The sequence below is a fragment of the Hemitrygon akajei genome, chromosome 14 (assembly GCF_048418815.1).
Source record: "Hemitrygon akajei chromosome 14, sHemAka1.3, whole genome shotgun sequence".
Classification (NCBI taxonomy): domain Eukaryota; kingdom Metazoa; phylum Chordata; class Chondrichthyes; order Myliobatiformes; family Dasyatidae; genus Hemitrygon; species Hemitrygon akajei.
Genome location: NC_133137.1, coordinates 60,202,656 through 60,224,674, shown reverse-complemented (window position 1 = coordinate 60,224,674; position 22,019 = coordinate 60,202,656). Strand labels below are relative to the sequence as shown.

The following is a 22,019-nucleotide window of genomic DNA, read 5'->3' as shown; positions in this document are numbered from 1 at the left end:
TCTTTCCCTTCTGCACCATGGACCCAGGCTCAGAGCCAGTAACCTAGTCTCCGTGGCATTCCCTTGGGAGGTCATCCCCCACAACAGCATCCAAAACGGTATACTTATTATTGAGAGGAATGGCCACAGGGGTGCTCTGTGTTAATTGCCTATTCACATTTCCATTTCTCCTGACAGTCCCCCAGCTACTCGCCTCCTGCAATATAGGGGTGACTACTTCCCTGTAAACCTGATTGATTATCTCCTTACTCCCCCGTACAAGCCAAAGGTCATCCAGTTGCTGCCCCAGATCCCCAACACAGTCTTCAAGGTGCTGCAGCTGGATGTACTTCATGCAGATGTAGTTCTCTGGGAGACTCTGGGTCTCCCAGGACTCCAACATCCAGCATGAAGAGCACACACAGCTATTGACTACACTGGGCACAGTAAATGAGAAAAAGGGGAAACCTTAACAGAAACTTACCCTCAGCCAACGCCTGTTCCAAGTCGAAGCATCCTTTGAGCCAAAGCCTGACATTCCCACTCTCACCACTGGTCTACCCCCAACAATGGCCACCCCGCTTATCCCTTCTGTACTTTTATTTATTTCGCTGTGCTCTGCTCCTGCCGCTGATTGGGCTTCTGGAATGTCTGAACACCCACGGAGCTCTCTTGTTAAGCAAGCATCGCCAACCTGCGAGAAATCTCAATGCTGTGCTCTGCTCCCGCTGCTGACCGGGCCGCCAGAAATCAATGCATATTCGGCGCAGGATTCGTTTTTTAAATAAGCTGAAAAGTCTACTTATTTCAAGTGTTATGTAAGAAGAATAAAAAATACTTTGTGTGTTTTAATGTAAGGGCAGTACAGTTGTATGCTGATCGGTTGTGGCACCTTCTTTGAAGATTTGGCACTTTGTGTGATGGTGAGTGTTCTCATGATTAACTTTTGCTGTATTTTAAATTAGTACTGCTTAGATTTAAAATACAGAATTGTAGTGCAATGCACTGTTACTTACAAGCGTAAAGAGATCACAAGCAACAAAAAGTCTGTAGGTACTGAAAATCCAAGCAACACACAGAAAATGCTGGAGGAACGCAGCAGGTCGGGCAGCTTCTATGGAAAAAAGTACAGTCGACGCTTTGGGCCGACACCCTTCAGCAGGACTGGAGAGAAAAAGATGAGGAGTAGATTTGAAAGGTGGAAGGAGGGGAGAGAGAAACACAAGGTGATAGGTGAAACCTGAAGGGGGAGGAATGAAGTAAAGAGCTGGGAAGTTGATTGGTGAAAGTAATACAGGGCTGGAGAAGGTGGAGTCTGTTAGGAGAGGACAGAAGACCATAGAAGAAAGAAAAAGGGGAAGGAGCACCAGAGGGAGGTAATGGGCAGGTAAGGAGATAAGGTGAGAAAGGGAAAAGGGGATGGGGAATGGAGAAGTGGGGAGACATTACCGGGAGTTTAAGAAATCGATGTTTATGCCATTGTATTGGAGGCTACTCAGATGGAATACAAGGTGAAATTTCTCCAACCTGAGTGTGGCCTCATCGCGACAGTAGAGGAGGCCATGGATGGACATATTGGAATGGGAATCAGAGGTGGAATTAAAATGGGTGGCCACTGGGCAATCTCGCTTCTTCTACCAGACAGAGCATATGTGCTTGGCGAAGCAGCCTCCCAATTGACTTCAGGTATCCCCAATATACTGGGGGCCACACTGGGAGCACCAGACACAGTAGATGTTCCCAAGAGACTGACAGGTGAAGTGTCGCCTCACCTGGAAGGACTGTTTGGGGCCCTGAATGGTAGTGAGGGAGGAGGTGTAGGGATAGGGGTAGCACTTATTCCACTTGCAAGGATAAGTGCCAGGAGGGATATCAGTGGGGAGGAATAAGTGGACAAGGGAGTCGCGTAGGGAGTGATTCCTGTGGAAAGCAGGAAGTGAGGGTGGTTGGAGGGTGGTGTGTTTGGTGAGGGTGGTTGGAATGTGCTTGGTGGTGGGATCCCGTTGGAGATGGTGGAAGTTCCAGAGAATTGTGTTCTGGATGTGGAGGCTGGTGGGGTGGTAGGTGACGACAAGAGCACCATATCGCTGATAGGGTGGTGGGAGGATGGGGTAAGAGCAGACGTGTGTGAACTGGAAGAGATGTGGTTGAGGGCAGCATTGATGCCAGCAGAATTTATAAAAAATATATCCATAAATAAAGACAGACAAACAACCAGCTCTTTCTTTGAAAAATGAGGACATCTCCTTCATACTGGAATGAAAAGCCTCATCCTGAGAGCAGATGCAGTGGAGATGGAGGAAATGAGAGAAGGGGATGGTGTTTTACTTTCACAGGTAACAGGGTATAGTCCAGGTAGCTGTGAGAGTCCGTGGGTTTATAATAGATGTAAGTAGATAAGCTGTCTCTAGAGAAATCAAGAAAGGGGGGGGATGTGTCAGAAATGGACCAGGTAAATGTGAGGGCAGGGTGGAAGTTGGAAGCAAAGTTGATGAAGTAAACAAGCTCTGCAGGAAGCAGCCCCAATGCAGTCATTGATATAGCTCAGGAAGAGTGGGGGATGGATACCAGTGTAGGCTTGGAACATAGACTGTTTCACGAGGCCGACAAAAAGGCAAGCATAGCTGGGACCCATGCGAGTGCCCATGGCTACACCTTTTGTTTGAAGGAAGTGGGAGGAGCCAAAGGAAAAATTATTTGGAGTGAGGACAAGTTCTGCTAGACGGAGGAGAGTGGTGGTGGAGGGGAACTGGTTGGGTGTGGTGTCCAGAAAGAAATAGAGAGCTTTCCTGGTGGATTTGGAGGTATATAGGGACTGGACATCCACAGTGAAAATAAGATGATGGGAGCCAGGGAACTTGAAATTATTGAAAAGGTCAAAAGCGTGTAACATGTCATGGATGTAGGTAGGAAGGAACTGAACTAGGGGGGAATGAAACAGAGTCGAGATTTGCAGGTATGAGTTCAGTGGGTCAAGAACAAGCTGAAACAATGGGTCTACCTGGACAAGTGTGTTTGTGGATCTTGGGTAGGAGGTAGAAATGGTAAATATGGGGTGCTACAACTATGAGATTAGTTTCAGTGGATGGGAGATTCCTAGAGCTAATAAGGTTGATGATGGTGTGGGAGATAACGCCCTGGTGCTCGAGATAACGCCCTGGTGCTCCTTAGTGGGATCCTGTTCGAGGGGTAAGTAAGAGGAGGTGTCCGAGAGTTGTCGCTGGTCCTCAGCAAAGTAGAGGTGAGTCTGCCAGGTTACTACAGCTCCCCCTTTCTCTGTGGGTTTGACGGTGAGGTTAGGATTAGTGTGGAGGGAGTGGAGAGTAAAGTGGTCAGTAGGGGTGATGTTGGAATTGGAGAGACGTGTGTTGAAGTCGAGATGGTTGATGTCCCGTTGGCAGTTGGCAATGAAAAGGTCCAGAGCAGCAGAACACCAGGGTCGGATGTCCAGGAAAATGAGGAGGGTTGAAGGTGGTCATTGGTGTGGGGTGGAGAGCCTTTGCCAGAGAAGTTGGCCCGGAGATGGAGGTGGTGGAAGAACTCAGCATCATGGCGGGTGCAGACCTCGCTGACGGGTGGGCGCAGGGGGACAAAGGTAAACCCCTTACCGAGGACAGAACGTTCTGCCTCAGAGAGAAGGTCAGAGGGAATGGTGAAGACCCGGCACGGATGATAACTGGGATCGGAGGGGGGAAGGAGGATGGTAGTGTCTGAGGAGAGGGGAAATTCGGAGTGGTTCAGGTGCTGGTGGAGTCTCCAAGCACCCTACAGCTGGTGCTGGGACCTGAGGGAGACAGGATTGCAGAGTGGTGGGGGAGGAAGGGGAGCCATGGGTTCCAGCGGCAGTGCAAGAAGACCCGGCCTGGAGCTCAAGGCTGGAGTTGAAGATTGCAGATAACAGTTTAGCAGTTGCAGCAGATGAAGGAATCAAAAGCAATAAATAATCTGCTGAAGGAACTCAGTGAATCAGGGAGCAGGCATTGGGGGAAAGGATTGTTAACTTTTCAAGTTGAAACTCTGCATCAGGACCCTCTCTTCCTGTTCCCCTTCTGTAGATTCCATTCCTCTCCAGCTCTTTGACTACGTAGTTTGGCAACTTATTTAAAGGTTGATGCATAGACCACTAGTATGTGCTGAACAGAAATATTTTACCAGAGAAATTCTCATGCAGTGACATATACATGTATATACATATACATATATATCATTGGGCCCCCTCCCATCCCCATTCACCATGGCATTACAAGTTGGTTAAACAAGCTTAAATTGTGTAGAAAGAGTTAGAGTGGAAGTTGAACATAATCTGAGAGCTTCTTGGGACTCATCAGTTAGCTTGGCAAAAGCTCGAAGGGAACACAGTAAAGCAGTGTGCTTGCAGACCAGCAGGGCGTTTCCCAAAACAGAGCTGTGTAAGGTCTTGGTTGGAGAAACAAATGGAAAAATTGCAACTTCAAGAGAGCTGGTCCTGCTAACAAGGTTACATTGATGGAAACTTTGAAAGACTCAGAATAGAAGCTGACAGAAACAAACGCAGAACGTTAAACCCAAAGAATAAATTCACTGAAGCAGAACTGAAGAACCAGGATAAGTAGGCTGGATAACTGCAAATCTAGGCATGAAGAGTATTCTTCACAAAGGAATTCTCATTATTGTGGGTAAAAAGTGAGCTAAACATTCAGCACCCTCCGAACAATGAGAATGTAGGAAAGATGGCAAACAAGCTTTGCACAACAATGGCCACGCAAAACTGCCCCAAGGGATTGGCTAATTTGTTTTAGTGATGCTTGTTGAGTGATAAAATGCTGGACTAACTCGTATGCTCATTAAAAATGGAGAGTTGGGATATTTCTTTTATTTAGAGTTACAGTGTGGGGCGGGCCCTTCTATTTAATGAGTAGCACTGCCCAACACTTGTCCTAATCACAGGACAATTTACAATGACCTATTAACTGGTACGCCTTTGGACTGTGGGAGAAAACTGGAGCATCCTCAGGAAACCCACGTGGTCACGGGGAGAACAGATGAAATCCTTGCAGATGGTACCGGAATTGAACTCTGAACTCTGGAACACCCCGAGCTGTAATAGCATCGTGCTAACCGCTAAGCTACAGTGGCACCTAATAGTGTAGGTAGACACCATCAGTGTAGAATATTGAAGGTAGTGCTTTGTTGTAGGTTGATCTGGAATATGGGGTCCCACACAAATTGCTAAAGTTATGGGTTCAGTCGTGGATAGGTATTAAGGCAAGAACTGGTGTTGAGCCAAGTAAGTGAAAACACTGCAATACTCCTGATTTTGATGGTGAAGTTACAACAGATCACAACTCTCTGCACACAATGTAATTAACAGGTTTGCCAGAAGACCAACCAATTCTAAGTTTCAAGCTACTGAGCCATTAAATTAGTAAAAGTTAAAATGTTGTTCCTTCTGCTGCTGTAGGCACACAGCAGCTCAGACAGTAATACCTGTTCAACTGGGATGGGAGGTCAGTCGAACAAAGTACAAAACATGACAATAAAACAAAGTGGTAAAGCAAAAGGAGGAAGGTATTGAAGTGTTTGTAGTGTCCTTGCAAAAGTGTGGCTCAAAGAGGAATGAAAACCATAGCATTCAGCTGCCCTCTGTGAGTTGGATGTGTAAAGGAATGCAAAACACCCAGGAATCATTATCAGGTTTATTATCTCTGACATATTACCACTGAAATTTGTTGTTTTGCGGCATGTCATGGGACAAAAGAGCCGGTACTCTTCTTCCTCCAATAGGTGTTTTACTTATGGGAGAGGGAAACCCTACCTAACAACTCTTTTGTTAACACTGCAGTCTTGTTGCAACATTTCCACCTGTCTTCCCTCTAATGAGAGGTTGGTTTGTAATCAAATGATACTGAAATAAACGGTGTGTGTCGTTGTCACCCATCATTATCACTTTACTCTGTAGCTATCAGACATCCAGTAATCCTAAATCCACTGTGGTTACTTAAATCATCTCAATGTGTGGAAACAGCCAATGATGTGTTCCCAGGTGACAATCAGAGGACAAAGCCCAATACAAGCCTTTCAGCCCATAATGTCTTTGCCAATCTACTCCAAGATCAATTTAACACTTCCCTCCCATATAACCCTAAATTTTTCTTTTATCTATGGGCCTATCTAAGTTTCTCCTAAGTCTTCCTCGTATATCCCCTCTACCATCACCCCTGGCGGTGTTGCATTGCTAACTGCATCAGGTGCTTCTTGGAAAGGATACCACCAACTCCTACTCTTTCCAGCTGATGCAGATGTTCAAGGCCAACTGCCGCCAGGCTCCTGTAGCCCTTACCCGTTTGCAATCCCCCCAACAAAGTTCAAAATTCAAAGTAAATTCATTGTCAAAGTATATATATGTCACTATATACAACCCTCTTGTGGGCATTCAAAGTAAATCCAAGAAACACAATATAATCAATGAAAGGCCGCACCAAACAGGATGGGCAAACACCCAGTGTGCAAAAGACAACGAACTGTGCAAATACAAAATGAAAGAAAAAAATAATAATAAATAAGCAATAAATATCGAGAATATGAGAACGAAGAGTTCCTGAGTCCATAGGTTGTGGGAACAGTACAGTGACAGGGCAAGTGAAATTTGAGTGAAGTTATCACCTTTTGTTTAAGAGCATGATGCTTGAAGGGTAATAACTATTCCTGACCCTGGTGCTGTGGGTCCTGCGGCTCCATTATCTTCTTCTTGATGGCAGCAGTGAGAAGAGAGCATGACTTGGATGGTGAGGCTCCTTGATGATGGATGCTGCTTTTCTGTGACATTGCTTCGTGTAGATGAGCTCAGTGGTGGGTAGGGCTTTACCGGTGGTGGACTAGGCTATATCCATTCATTTTGTAGGCAATTCTGTTCAAGGGCATTGGTGTTTCCATAGCACAACCAGTGATGCTCTCCGCAGCACATCTACAGAAATTTGCCAAAGTTTTAGATGAAATGCAAATCTTTGCAAATTACTAAGAAAGTAGAGTCACTGCCATGCTTTCTTTGTAATGGCACTTATATGCTGGACCCAGGATATTTTTTCTGAAATGTTAGCACCGAGGAATTTAAAGTTGCTGACCCTCTCCATCTCTGACTACCGGACAATGGTCATTCAGGCAGTTTACCACATTCTTCTAAGGCAACGGTATAATTGAAGCTTTCAGACTGCTGAAGTGAGAAGTCCCGTCTGGGCTGAATGCTCTCACGTTGGCCTCAGAGACTGAAATCACAGAGTTATTGGGGACTGTGGAAGTTTGTGAAGTTGCCTCAATGATTTGACGGTCAAAGTGAGCACAAAAGGCATTGAGTTCATCTGGGAGTGAAACCTTGTTGTCACCTATTTTTCTATGTAAGAGGTGATAGCATTCAAGCACTGCCACAGCTGTGAAACATCCTTCAGTGATTCAAGCTTGGTCCGGAGTTGCAACATTGGCTTTCTGAAATAATTCCTGGACATCTTGTATTTTACTTGGTTGCCAGACCTGAATGCCCCTGACCTTGCCCTCATTAGATTGTGAATCTCACGGTTCATCCATGGATTCGGGTTGGGGAAGACTCTGAATGATTTTGAGGGGACACACTCGTGTTTATAACTGATTTATAAAGTTCATTACAACTGTGGTGTATTCATTCAGTTCCTCTGATGAGTCCTTGAACATGGCCCAGTCCTCCGACTCAAAACAACCCCTGCCTTCCATGACCACCTCCTTGTTGTCCTTACTTCTGGAGCTTTAATCTTTAGCCTCTGCCTGTATGTAGATAGGCAGGGGACAGCCAACAGATCAGATTTCCTGATATTCAGTCTAGGTATGGAGCAGTAGGCATTCCTAATCATAGTATAGCAGTGGTCGAGTGTGTTGGGACCCCTGGTGCTGCAGGTGATTTGTTGATGAAATTGGGCGGAGATTTCTTCAATCAAGCCTGATTGAAGTCCCCAATAATGATATGAATGGTGTCGTGGTAGGCTGTTTCTTGTTTGCGAAGTTTTGAGGCTCCTTAACATCAGCTTTTGGCCTTATGTCAACTACGGTCAGGATCAAGGAGGAGAACTCTCTTCATAAATAGAATGGATGGCACTTAATTATTAGATGTTCTAGGTTGGGGGAACACAGTGTGATAAGACTGCTGCATCCAAGGACCACAACGAGTTTATTATGAAACACAGACCCCCCCCCCCCACCCCCCGCAACCTTTTGCCTTTCTGAATTAGCAGTCTGGTCTACCCTGTGTATCCAGAAGCCCTTGGATCTGATTACCAAATATGGCATGTTCAGAGTGAGCCACATCCTGCCGAAACACAGAACGTAGCAATTCCTCATTTCCCTCTGATACAGCAATCTTACCCTTAGGTCCTCAGTCTTGTTCTCCAGCAAGTGTACATTTGCTAATAAGATACTGGGTAGAGGAAGCTTCATATCTCATCATTTTAGTCTGGCTTGGAGCCCTCCCCTCCACCCTCTTTCAGCTATGGCGATACATCTTTGTTCGCTTAAAGATGCCGTAACTGCATGATTGAGAGCCTTTCAGAAGATTTTGTAATTGTTACTTCATTAAGATGGTTCAAAAGTACATTACCTAAAGTGAAATTACAGGCTGTAGATTGCAATGAGAATAGTTCAGAAGATATATTTGGCGGTTTTGTAAGCTGCCCGCAATGCATTTCCTTGAGTTATCTTTGGTAGAACTGGTAGTCCTGGTCTCTTCGGCCTGCTTATTCTGGTTGTAGTCTCAAATGCTCCTTTCTACATATCTTTTATCCCCCTATTTATCAAAAAACTACTTGTCCTAAAAAAAAAGTCAAAGACTTCCTTCCTCTAAGGAAACAAAGTTTGAAACACTCATCACTTCCAGAGAGAAAAAAAATCCACATTCTTTAACTGAGTGAATTGTTATTTGGTAACAGTGACCCATTGTCCTAAACCCCTCCAAATTATTAAACATCCTCCCCACATCCATTTCAACAGGGATCGTGTGCATTTCAATCAACTCCTCTCTCATTCTTCAAAACTCTAGAAAATACAAACCTATCCCATACACCCATTCCTCATAAAACAACTCCCTCATTCCAGATATCACTAGATGCATTTATATCTTTCCTTAATTAAAGCCAGTACTGTACGCAGTAGTCCACACGCGGTCTCATTGTTGGGAGCATTGCTTGGATTGTATATTGCACTTCACATAAAGGAAAGCTCTACCATTTCCACCCAATACCTCTCCACCTAAACCACAACCAATACAGAGGAACACATTGCAGCATGACAAACGGGGCTATAAAGGGGAAAACTGATCCTGGCAAGTTCAATGACTGGTAGATACAATATCAATAATAATCCATGAGCATTGTAATAGTGCACAACCCTTAGGGATATTTTAAAACAAAATAAACTTCATTCATAATAAAGAATCTCCTGCAAGAATAAACTATGCAATGCCTTTTCATTTTTAAATTCATAGACAACGCGTTAAGTGGTGTTCTATTACATTTCTAAAATCAATAGCACTGTTGCCACTTGTGTGGGCCCCAGCATTGTGCACTACTGCAATAATTGAGGGACTTCCTCACCCAACCTGGCCCCTTCTTGTCCCGAAGCAGAAGAAACCTTTACTGTGGTCCTTCCCCACTGAGCCCTTGCAGTGGCTGTGCCAAACTTCAGTATGTCCCTCAGCACATATTCTTGCAACCCCCTGGGATTTTATATGAGCACTTAATAGTTTACTTAATGATAACATTGATGTCAGATGGCTACATGTTTTATACAATGTACCATCTATTCTCCCTGTCAGATCAAGGAGAGTCTGTAGATTGAAGTGTGATGACCACATAGAGGTGCCATATGCAAAGAAATGTTATTTCTCAGTGAAGCACAAAGTGTATCGGGTACCATGTAAGCACGTACCAGTAAGAAGAAAACATAAGCATCATGTGCTGGAGAATGAAGTAAAGTTAATCAAATATGGGAGTAGGAGGGAAATGAGGAATTGCTGCAGTCTGAGGTTTCATGGAAACATGGCTCACTCTGGATATGCCGGACTTCTAACATCCTCCAGACATATATATTTTTGACAACACTCCTTCTAAGTATTTTAGTCCTATCTTCTTCATTCAGGAGAAATAAGCTTAACATGTCCACCCTTTCAATTCCACTTAATATCTTCAAATTCAATCTTTCCTTGTGTAAGAAGAGCGATGGAGTACACTTTACATGTTGTCTTAGTCTTGGAAAGTTTGCTGATAAACATCCTACTCTTGTGTTCTGGTGGTTAGTACATGACGATATAGAGTATTAGCTTCATTTTTATAATTTCATGGAGGTAAAAGAAAACTTTCACCATTTGCACCCGATGCCTCCACAGAAAATAAAGCTGCAGGTTGTATAATCTCTCCTCATAATTTACCCCTTCAAGTTCAGATATCATTCCTATAAATCTATGCGGCATTTCTTGCAAAACTAAAGGATCTCCCCTAAAAATGGAAATCCAGAATGGCACGCATTGCTACTTGGTATTACAGAGATTTACAACTATGTACAGTATCAGGAAGAATGTGCGCTGTTATTTATTACTGTAAATAATTTAAAAACAAATCAAATTTAGTGAATTCTGACCTTTTCTGTAGGTCCTTGCATTTGTTTCTGCAGATATCTATAAGTTACCAAGACCAACTCCCACCATTATTGTCATTCCAACAGTCTTTTATGTTGTACCTGCTCCTGACTGAAACCCACAGGGTAGCATGTCCCCAGTAAACCACATCATGTAACATACTTGTAGCTCAGCTAACATTCTCTCAGTTGTTACAGCTAATTCAGGCATCTGAAACGTTCATTCAGCATTTCAAATATTAGCATTAAGAATTCCAGTTCAGCCATGTACATTGCAGCATGCTGTGTATATCAGGGATAAACAGTTCAGGTCTTCTTCTGCATAATGGCTTAGCCAGGAAGTGTATCAATTCAATTCTTGATGTACAGTACTAGGCAAAAGTCTTAGGCACCCTTAAGGCATTTGTTTAGCTTTATTACATTTTCGCTTTAGTAATTCATTTGTAATTATTTTCTAGTTAAAGTTAAGGTCGTTGAAAGTAAATTCACTGTCTGTGATGTAACGCGGCATGTGATGACGTCACACCCGGTTTCACCGCATCTTGTGGGAAATACTGGTTTGGAGAAATGGGGAGGAGGGGGCTTGTGTGTGCAGAATCAGTGTGAGAAAAGTTCCATTTCTACGCACTAAGAAACATCATAGAAGCAACGCCGTAAGTTCATAAGACAATCCATCTGTTGAAGTAAAAAATGTTAACGCTGATTCTGTTAAAAGTAATGACAGTTGATGAAGTTTATTTTCTTGTGCTATTGAAAGCGTTACTGGATAGTTTGTGTAAAGTGTATTTAAAGCCAGTTGATGGCGTAGGTAGATTCTGACTGTATGTTGTACTTTAATGTAATATAGTTTGTTGTAGTTTTACTTTTACAAGTATTTATGATGTAAATGTGATGCCAAGAAGGAGACAAATACTGTATATATTTTGTATTGTTTTATCAACAGTTTTCACCATACGTTAATGTGGAAGAGTGAACAGTAAACAGTTAATCTTACTGCGATTGTGCCCTCATTGACTACGGTTTATAGTTGGTGTTTAGTTCAGAGTTCTTACACCTGTACGAGAACACTACAACCCTATGTTTTTTATATAGTTTCAGCTGGTATGGCCTACACAGAGCCCTGATCATCAAAGCTGTTTTGGATTACCTGGAGAGACAGCCAGAGTCTAGGGAAAGTTCTCCAAGTTCTCCAAGATGCTTGAAGCAACCTACCAACGAAGTTTCATATAAAACTGCACAACAGTGTACCTAAGAGAACTGATGTAATTTTAAAGGCAAAGGTGGTCACACCAGATATTAACTTGATTTAGTTATTTTTTACTGTTTACTGCTCTTTATAATAAATCTTCTGATATTGAGAAACTTATCATTTCATTATTTTTGAATCTTTGCTTTACAAATATTTTCATATGCGCACACATATAGATAGATAAATAGAAGATATTGTGCAGTAACAGGTTAGCCTTGGAGATCCTTCTCTCCCACAAAAGTCAAATCCACCACATCAATCTGCTTTGATCCATCATTCAAAGAGGGTTGGTTTAGGATGTTCATAATGCATTTGTGTCTTCTGCTGCCCTGGGTCAGACAGTGCCTTGTATTCAAAGATGGTTACGAACAGCTACCGCACCCATATTATGGGACTACATTTGCCTCCAAGCTAAAATAAAGGGTTTGTTTAAATAGTTATTCCATTTTGCTGTAACTTTATGACTGTAAAGCTCATTAAGCAACCCCACTACAACCCTTCCTGAGTTATTCTCTCTTAACATTGCGAAAATGGAATACCGGACCTGCAGAAGTAATGCACAAGGTTTTGGGTTAGTTTCTGTTGCTACTTTACAGTTATTTAAGAAAGTTAAAGCCGGGCGATTTATTCTCTCCTGAATACAATTTTTTTCCACCAGAATCCGATACATGCTTTCATTAATTTTCTAAAATATTAAATTTAATATACACACACCTCAGCCACAAGCTAATGAACAAACATTGCACAATGTATCATTTTTATATTAGATCCTACATATTTATAGACTTCAACACAATTATTACCCTCAGGGGATTGGAGTTGGCAGGAAGGCCCCCAAAGGCTGTAGAAACGTTAATGAATTTTCCTATTAATGTGCAGAGCCGGCTTCTTGGCAAGTACTAGTATCTCCATCACTATTTAAACATGCTTTACTATTAATTTGTTTAACCCTATGAATGCTATTGGTTAATCAAAACTTCAACACTGTAAGAATCAGAAGCTGACACATTTTCAATTAATAGTTTATGGTGTTAATTCCAGAATATTAAGTTGCCTGAAGAATGCTCACTGCATTTTCTTGAAGTAGGGGAACATTATACAGTCAAGCCAGACTTTGTGGTGATTAATGGGTAGCATTTTCTATAGTCAAAAATCTAATATAAAGCAGATGGGTTTCTGAAAAATGATTTGAATTTACAGTGAGTACCAGATGTTACATTCTTTTAACTAATTGGGTTTCTGCGTGCACTGCTGGCAATGAGGACTTCTGATCAAAAAAAAACTTTACCTCTGATTGCAGAGCTGACAGGCAAAGCAGTCCAGGTGATAAACATTGTCCTTGGCTCTCATGACCATCTCAAATGCAGGAATCAGCTTGCTGCATGCGGCACAATTCCCCGTCACACCAAACAACCTGCAAGACAAGGAAGACCAACAAACTCATCACTAGTTGTGGATCCATTTATTTACTTATTTATTTACAGAGATGCAGTGCATAGTAGTAGGACCCTTCTGGCCCTTTGAGACATGGTACCCAACAAACCCCAACTTAACCCAGCCTAATCACACGACTATTTACAACGACCAGTTAACCTACCAACTGGTATGTCTTTGGACTGTGGAGAAAACTGGAGCACCTGGAGAGAACTCCTGTGGTCACTCGGAGACCTTACAGATGGTGGTGGGAATTGAACCTGGGTCACTGGTACCGTAAAGCATTGTGCTAACCACTACATTACCATGCCACCCCAGGTAGCCCTCACTGGCTCAGCATTTATTTACCTTCCCACACCTCTGCTGGGATGGCTCTTATGCTCCCAACTCAACTTTAGCCTAAGGCCTTGAGAACCCTAATTCAAGCTTTCAGTTCATGCATGGTTAACGTTAGATGTGAGGGATCTCAAGTTGTGCAGAAGAGGTCAAAGGGTTCATCATCAGAGCAGTGAAACATCAGGAGACATTTCTACATCACAGGAGGAACCAAGGTTAAAAGCAGCAAATGATTCCATTAAAAGGGGAGTGCAGAAGGATGAGGGAGCAGTTGTCATTGAAACTTACTGAATATGGAGAGGCCTGGATAGAGTGGGCATGGAACTACCTGTGCGAGAGTCTGGGATCCGGGGACATCCCTTCAGGAGTGAGATGAAGAGGAGTTTCTTCAGCCAGAACGTGGTGAGTCTGTGGAATTTGTTGCCACAGAGGGCTGTGGAAGTCAAGTCACTGGGTGTATTCAAGGCTGTGATTGATAGTTTCTTTATTAATAAGGGGCTTATTAGTTACAGGGAGAAAGGTTTGAAAAGAAAATAATCAGCTGTCTTCAAATAAACAGCTGTAGACAATTTGATGGGCTAAATAGCCTAATTCTTCTCCTATGATCTTATGGTAATCATAGATCACCTTTAGCAGAAAATCACTTGCATGAGGACCAGAAAGTAGATGGAGAGTTCTAAAAAATATAAACATACGAGAATGATAATTAGTAATATTCTTGGTAAAAAGTACCAGAATTGGACAGCATTTATATCTTTTTGAAAGTGAATTTGATAAATATTTCAAGAAATAATTTGCAGGGCACTTAGGAAAGAGCAACAGGGTGCAAATAATTTGGTAGCTCTTCCACAAAATAAATCCATTGGGCCAAGTGTCCCCTTTTCACAGCAGAATGATATGTAACGGATTTCACAGCAACACAGAACACATTGTTAAAAATCAATTGAAAGTTCACAGAGTTAACTGTTAACTCATCATCTCGAAAGAGGGGCAGATCTGAGCGGAAAAAGGTGTAATGAGGATCTCTATACAAAACAGCATCAATTACAGACCTTAAAAATCTGAACGCGAATGACAATGCGTCAGATAGTTAACGGTGCTTCCTACATAGTACGAGGCTCCCTACTCTCCCTTCGCAAGACTGTATGAATAGTCCTTACTTTCCTATGCCAAACAGGAAACATGAGAGCTCTTATTACACTGTTGTAAAACAGCAACACCTCAAAAATACAGTGCACTTGGGAAACAAACTTATCTTTATCTGAAACACGGAGGCTTACCAATTCAAAGATGTACATGCTTTTCTTGGTGATTTTCTGCTTTAAACATTCTATTTTTCCTGGGGTCAGGCAGTGAGTATTAACTCTGCAAAATGACACACTGAATTCAGACATTCGGAACAAGACATCAAGAGTCCTGATGTAGGGTCTGAAGCTGAAATGTGGACCCACACCCTTTGTCTCACAGATGTTGCTTCGACCCACTGAGCTCTCCCAGTGACCTGTGCCAGCATCAAGCACTAACTAATCATCTGGAATCTGCAATGGAACAATGCCTGCAGATCACCTCAAAGCGTCTTGACCACAGCTTGCCGAGAAGCACCACCTAAATACAACTAAGACGAAGATGATTCAGCCAGTTTGGAAAACGAATGCTCTTTAAAATGGACATTTTGGAACACCACTGTTGTATATTAAATGCATAATAAAACCAGAACGCTAGAAATGCTCAGCAGTTTCAAACACAAATAGCTAATGTTTCAAGTCAATAAGCAACCTAAAATATTAACTCTGCTTCTCTCACCTCAGATGCTGAGCATTTCCAGCATTTTGATTCTAATTCTAATGTAATGAATCTGCAGGTTTTTTCTTTTCTAAACCAGATTTTCATCTCCAATCAAGCCACTCTTTATTGCCACTGCTCCTGTTCCATGTTGTAGGATCATAATCAACATCCATGCTGACCATCAAATACCTTTCTACATTATCACTAATCAGGTCCTTGCTTGAATCCCCATCAACTCCACCCGCCTCTTCACTTTATTCATCTGGCCCACCAGCTACACCTGGGGCAACTTACAGAAGCCAAATAACCAACCAGGCACCATGCCTTTGGCGTTTGGGAGGAAACATGCCTGATAGGTTGAGCTACAGTTTTTCTCTTTGGAGCCAAGGAGGATGGGAGGCGAGTTGATAGAAGTGTACAAGATGATAAGAAGCACAGATCGAGTGGACAGAGACTTTTTTCCAGGGTGAAAAAGTTGAATATGGTGGGGGGGGGGGGGCATAATCGAAGGTAAATGGAGGAAAGTAGAGGGGAGGTGTCAGAAGTACTTTTTTTTTTACAGAGAGACTGGTGTGTGTTTAACACACTGCCAGGAGTGGTAGCAGAGGCAATGCATTTGAGGCATTTAAGAAACTCTGAGATAGGCACATGGATGTCAGAAAAAAATGGAGGGCGCTGTTGGACGGAAAGGTTAGATTGATCTTACAGTAGGTTAAAAGGACGGCACAACATTGTGGGCCGAAGGGCCTGCACTGTGCTGTAATGTTATATGTTCACTAAAATGGAGCACATGTGGGAAACCCATGTGGGCAGGGGGAAAAAAAGATACAAACTGACACAGTTAGGACCCAAGGTCAGGATTAAAGCCATCTGTGTTTCTGGAGCTGTTGAGACAGGAGTGCCAATTACTGCACCACTCTGCTGCCTGCTGTGTTATTTGACTCTTCTTTTGCAATAGTCAGTTAGATGTCACTACACCAGCTGAAGATGGTTTCCTTTGCAGGAGGAGATTGTGACCATCATCAATATAACACTGCCTTCCAGTGGTGGAGACCAGAAAATCACTGGAACCATTCAACGTAACACCTTCTGAGCAGGAAGTTAGATTCAGATGTGCGTTGTCCGAATGACTACAGGCACCTAGTCGAAAGAGTTAAGAAGTTAACTCGGACCGAAGTTGGGCCGCAGTTAAAAATTTCTGTTTAGCCATTAAACACAAAAACAGCTGTGATCCTTGTAAAGAGATTCACAGTTTTATTTTAAGAGTCAATATCCAAAATTCTGAAGGTAGCATTAATCTTCACCTAATTTGGAAATGTATCCAAAGCTATCAACCATCAGTGCACATCAGACATATTCCACATTTTTTCCAGCAATCATCTCCAAAACTCCCCCCTGAAACATTACCACAGGAGAGATTATTGTTTATTTGCATTAAGTTGTGGATTAACTTTAATTCTACCAGTGACAGGGCTGGTGGAATCGTTAACATTCTGCGGCACTATCCTGGAGTTAATCAAAACTTCTGGTGCAGTCTGGTATTTCTTGCTCTCTGAGTGGGGATGTTGCTCTGGTTTCCTCCCACATTCCAGAGATGGGCATCAGATAGGATTTACTTGCCACTGGAAAATGTCCCTGGTGCATAGGAGAATGGTAGAATCGTTTGGGAAGAGATGGGAATGTGTAGCAAGTTAGAAGGAATACTGTAGGTGACTATATATGGATACTTGATGGTCAGCATGGATGTGATGGGCCAAAGGGCCTATTTCTACACTATAATGACTATGACAATCCTGCTTGGCCACAAATTATTTAGCGTTCTCAAACCCTCTGGTTCACCTGACCAGTCTCTGTGAAACTTAATGGCCCTCAGGTCCAAATTCAAACCAATTCCTTTCACCCCTCTTTACCCTACCTTCTTAAGCCCATCACTTCCATTAAATTTTGCACTATAAACATTGTTGGAAATTTCTTAACAGTGAATTTAATTTATATTATTGACAGGCATCCCCCACAGGAGAAACAGCCATCCGATAACAGAATATTAAGCCATTGAGTTTTGGATAATAAAAATAATGAACAGAAAACTACAGTTGCAATTTTCATTTCTTGTTAAGTACCTCTGTGGCTTAGCTCCAAACTAAGAACATAGGTGGAATATTTAACCTATGATTGCACAATGAGGGATATAAAAGCAATTTTTTTGAAATGCAGATTAATTTTTGTAATGTAATTGCACATTAACTTTTCTCATTGAATTTCCTGAACCTGAGTTAGTATAAACTCAGTTTTATGATTTCATCTAGGACTCATAAAGCTTTCATTAGACAACAAGACTAATGTGGACATAGATTCAAAGTAAATAATATTTCTGTAGAAAGCAAAATTGCGTACACAGTTGAAGCTATGTCAAATAATTTTGTTGCAATCAATAAGCAACTCAGAGTTTGTAACTCAAGAGTAGAAGGATTATAGGAATTGGCTGTTAAAACTAATTCTTATAATCCTACATAGTATTAATAAGAAATAACTTGAAATTGGTTGATGGTCTAATTGGTATAGTATGTTAAAATTTACTGAATAATATTTGAAAACTGTTCAAAAAGCTCCTTTGCTTTTTTCTGAACTCCCGATGTTACAAACAAGCAATGCCCTTTATTCCCAATCATTTTCAATGCAATATTGCATTTCGCCTCCAATGAGTTACCATGGGAATGGAGCTAATCTACAAGTCAAATGGGAAACTGCTCAACTTCTCTCAACTTCACTCGAGAACCAAATTCATTTGACCCAATGCTTTAACAAAGCATGTGTAAGCGGTTGTTCGAAAATCAAGTCTCACCTTATTTTCCATCTGGATCAACCTGAACATGAATTCTCAAACTTCCAGTAATTCCTCCTCTCCCCTTCTGTCTTTCATCACTCCTCATTCTGGTTCCCTGCTTATCCTTTCACTTCCCCTCATCTGCCCATCACCACCCTCCTTCCCTTTCTCCCACGATCCACATTCCTCTCATATCAGAGTCCTTTTCTTCCCCCTTTTACCTTTTTCACCTATTAGCTCCCAGCTTCTCACTTCATTTCCCCCTCCTCACCCAGTTACCCCCCCCCCTTTACCTGGTTTCACTTATCAACTCTCAGCTTGATCGCCTTCCCCTCTCCCACCACCTTATTCTGTCTTCTTTCCCCTACCCTTCCAGTTCTGAAGTGTCTTGGCCCAAAACATCGACTATTTATCCATCTCTGTAGAAGTTGTCTAACCTGCTGAGTGCTTCAGCATTTTGTATGCAATGCTCCGACTCATTGTTAAATTGTTGAATGAAGCCCACAAAAAATATCTGGAAACTAAACATTCACTAAAGAAAGGTCCTCTGCAATCGGCACTGCTATGTGACTCTACCCTTGGCAAGAGGTAGAGCTCTGCCTACAACTCAGGTGCCACTCCTCAAAAGAGGCAGGCATTCAGGGAATTCATCTCATCTTTTAATGTGTCAAAATGGCTGAGCCAAAGTGTGGTTGAAGATTAAGATAACAAACCCAGCATAAAGTTCAAGGACCTGCTGAGCTGCTATGATCGCCACCTTCCTGTAAACATCAAGGACATCGATGATCCAGAGTAGCTATCAAAATACTGGAGAGATACTACTGATGCTTTATGCAGGCTCTCGACCTGGATTACTGGCAATTTCTTTCCCTCGCAGATGCTGTTACAACTGCTGAGCTCCTCAGTCGTTTGTCTTCTGCTCCATCTTTAGTGGTAGGATTAGCACGCCAGCGTCAATGAGCTCTCTCCAGGCCAACATCTCTTAACTCTGAGGCTCTAATTACTCTCAGCAACCCATAATGTCCACATGCCTGAAAAGATTCTTGAACCTTCCTGCCCTCCAAAATAAAAGGCACTCTTCTCAAAGTTGTCATATCAAGAGGTTTTCAGAAGGACTGTGAAAGTATTTCAAGAACATTCATAACACCTTATTCTAAGTATGTGACATTCTCAGCAACCAACAGGAATGCCTGGGCTGTGACCAAGCAAGTAGAAGATGAACATTCAGTTTGGCAATGGGAATTCACGGTCCCTTCATGGGAGCAGCAGAAAAGGCACACCCCAGCAAACATCTCCTTCCCACTGCCACCAGGTCCTGCATTAACCTCCACCATCACAGAATCCACAGTCAAAACAAATCCCATTTGTACAGGTTGCTTTACAAGGGCATCTTAATTGGAATTTGAATATTTTTGCCATATGTGCTGAGTTACAGTGAAACTCTTGTTTTGCATCTTTACGTACAGATTTGATCATTACCCAGTGCACTGAGGTAGTACATAGTGAAGCAATAACAGAATGTAGAATAAAGTGGAACAGCTACAGAGAAAGTGCAGTGCAGGCAGACAATAAGATCCAAGATCGTAATGAGGTAGAGAGAGAGCTCAAGAGCTCACTTTATCATACTGGGGCAGGGGTTCCCAACCTGGGGTCCATGGACCTCTTGCTTAATGGTATTGGTTCATGGCATTAAAAAGGTTTTGTACTAGGGAAACATTCAATAGTCTTCTAACAGCTGTGCAAGTACTACGTGCTTTCAGGCTTTTCTATCTTATGACCAATGAGAGAGGGGGTAAGGGAGAATGTCCAAGATGTGTGAGGTCTTTGATTATGCTCCTGCTGTACTGAGTACGTATAGACAAAGTCCATTGAGGGAAGTTTGGTTTCCATGATGTGCTGGGCTCTGTCCACAACTCCCTGAAGTGTTGGATTTTAGGAGAGTGTGATGGGACCTGATTCAAACACGCTACAGGTCTTGACAGAGTGAATGTTTCCTCCAGTTGGGAACACGAGAACTGTCTAAAGGCAAGGGGCGGCCTATTTAAAATGGAGGAGGATGGAAATTTTCTCTTGAAAGCTGTGAATCCTTCAAGCACTTTTCCTTAACGAGCAATGAAACCAGTGTTTGAATACTGTTTGTGAAAAAAAGACATATAGGTAGATTCTTAATAAAAGAGGGCGTGAAGGGTTACTGCAGGTAGATGGGACTGTGAAGTTCAAGTTGCTTCAAAGCAGCCATTAAGTGGCAGAATAGAAGAGGAACTGAGTGATGTACTCCTCTCAACGTTTGTGTGCACAAGTAAATTCCTTAAGGGGTATACTGGTAGACTCCAGCATTAAGTTGGTTATGAGACTGGGGAACACACACAAAAATGCTGGAGAAACTCAGCAGGTCAGGCAATCTATGGAAGGAAATAAAAAGACAACATTTCTGGCCAAGGCTCTACGTCAGGACTGGAAATGAAGGAGACAGGAGCCAGAATAAAAAGATAGGGAGAGGGGGAGGAGTATAAGCTGGCAGGTGTTAGGTGAGGGGGGGGATGTAGTGCGTGGGGGAAGAGGGGATGTTGTAAGGAGTTGGGAGGTGATAAGTGGAAAATGTAAAGGGCTGAAGAAGGAGTCCAATAGTGGACAGTAGACCAAGGAATAAAGGGAAGGACAGAGGAAACTGGAGGGTGGTTATGGGCAAGTCGTGAGGGTGGGGGAAAGAGAAGGGGTGAGAAGGTAACCAGAATAGAGAATAGAAAAGGAGAGGAGGGTGGGGGGGGGGGGGCAGAAGAAAAAAAAAGTTGGGGGGGGGGGGGAGAAGAGATTACCGGAAGTTAGAAAAATCTATGTTCATGCCATCAGGTTGGAGGTTACCCAGACAAAATATGAGGCATGGCTGCTCCAAAGTGAATTTGGTCTCATCGTTAGCTACCAAGTTCCTCCAACATTTTGAGGTGTTGCTCAAGATTTGCAGCATCTGCAGTCTTGCTTCTGTTTATGAGACTGAGGTTTGGCTTTTGGAAAAATAAAACAAGGGCTACAGGGAGAGGTTCAACATTTGAGGCCATTTCCACTCTGCACAGGGAGGCAATGCAACACAATGGCTGCATACTTCTTAATTACACTGATTAGACTTCTGCTGGAGAGGAACTTACAGAGCACTGAACAGCTTTCTAATATCTATGAGATGCAATACTTGATTTGACCAAAAACAAATGGCCCTATTAGGTTTTAATGCGCATATTTCATGGCAAAAGAGATTGGAGGGTCTAACTGAATGGTTGTGGCAATCCTGCAGCTGTCCTGTTCTTGCTGGGATAATAGTAAATCATAGAACAAGCAATGTTACACTGGGGAGCAATGCAGTTTAAAATGGGCCACAGCAGCACCTCCTGTCTTGCGAAACATATGGTGGATATACTGCAGAATATAATGAGTTACTGATATTAGCTGTTTGCATTTAGATTGTGAAGCCCAACTGCCAACACATAATAAAAAAAGGAAAGAAGTCTATTTGCAATACTTCTGCATATACCATTAGCAATTTGATTATTTTATATAAAGCATCATTAAGAAAAATGAACTCAGCCATTTCACCTGTCAAGACAGCAATTTCACTGCTCTACCAACTGGACAGCAGTACTGGGACCACAAATTAGTTCCCAAGCTAAAATGAAATAATGGGGTATTTAAAGCACTCAGGCATGTATATCTTTGAACATGAAATATGTTGAACAAAGCCGAGATGCAATTTAAAATGGAAGCAACGATTTGTTTTTGATTTGTGCAAATTCAACA

The 22,019-nt window shown here is 42.4% G+C and overlaps 1 protein-coding gene across 8 annotated transcripts in view; it reads right to left on the bottom strand.

Annotated features, from left to right (window-relative positions):
• Positions 1-22,019, bottom strand: part of lmo3 (LIM domain only 3) — an 86,720-nt gene that overhangs the window by 7,784 nt on the left and 56,917 nt on the right. For all 8 annotated transcript variants that reach the window (XM_073066180.1, XM_073066181.1, XM_073066174.1 and 5 more), the window contains exon 3: positions 13,143-13,268. In XM_073066180.1, coding sequence (XP_072922281.1) covers positions 13,143-13,268 — 126 coding nt within the window. The remainder of the gene's footprint in view (positions 1-13,142; positions 13,269-22,019) is intronic.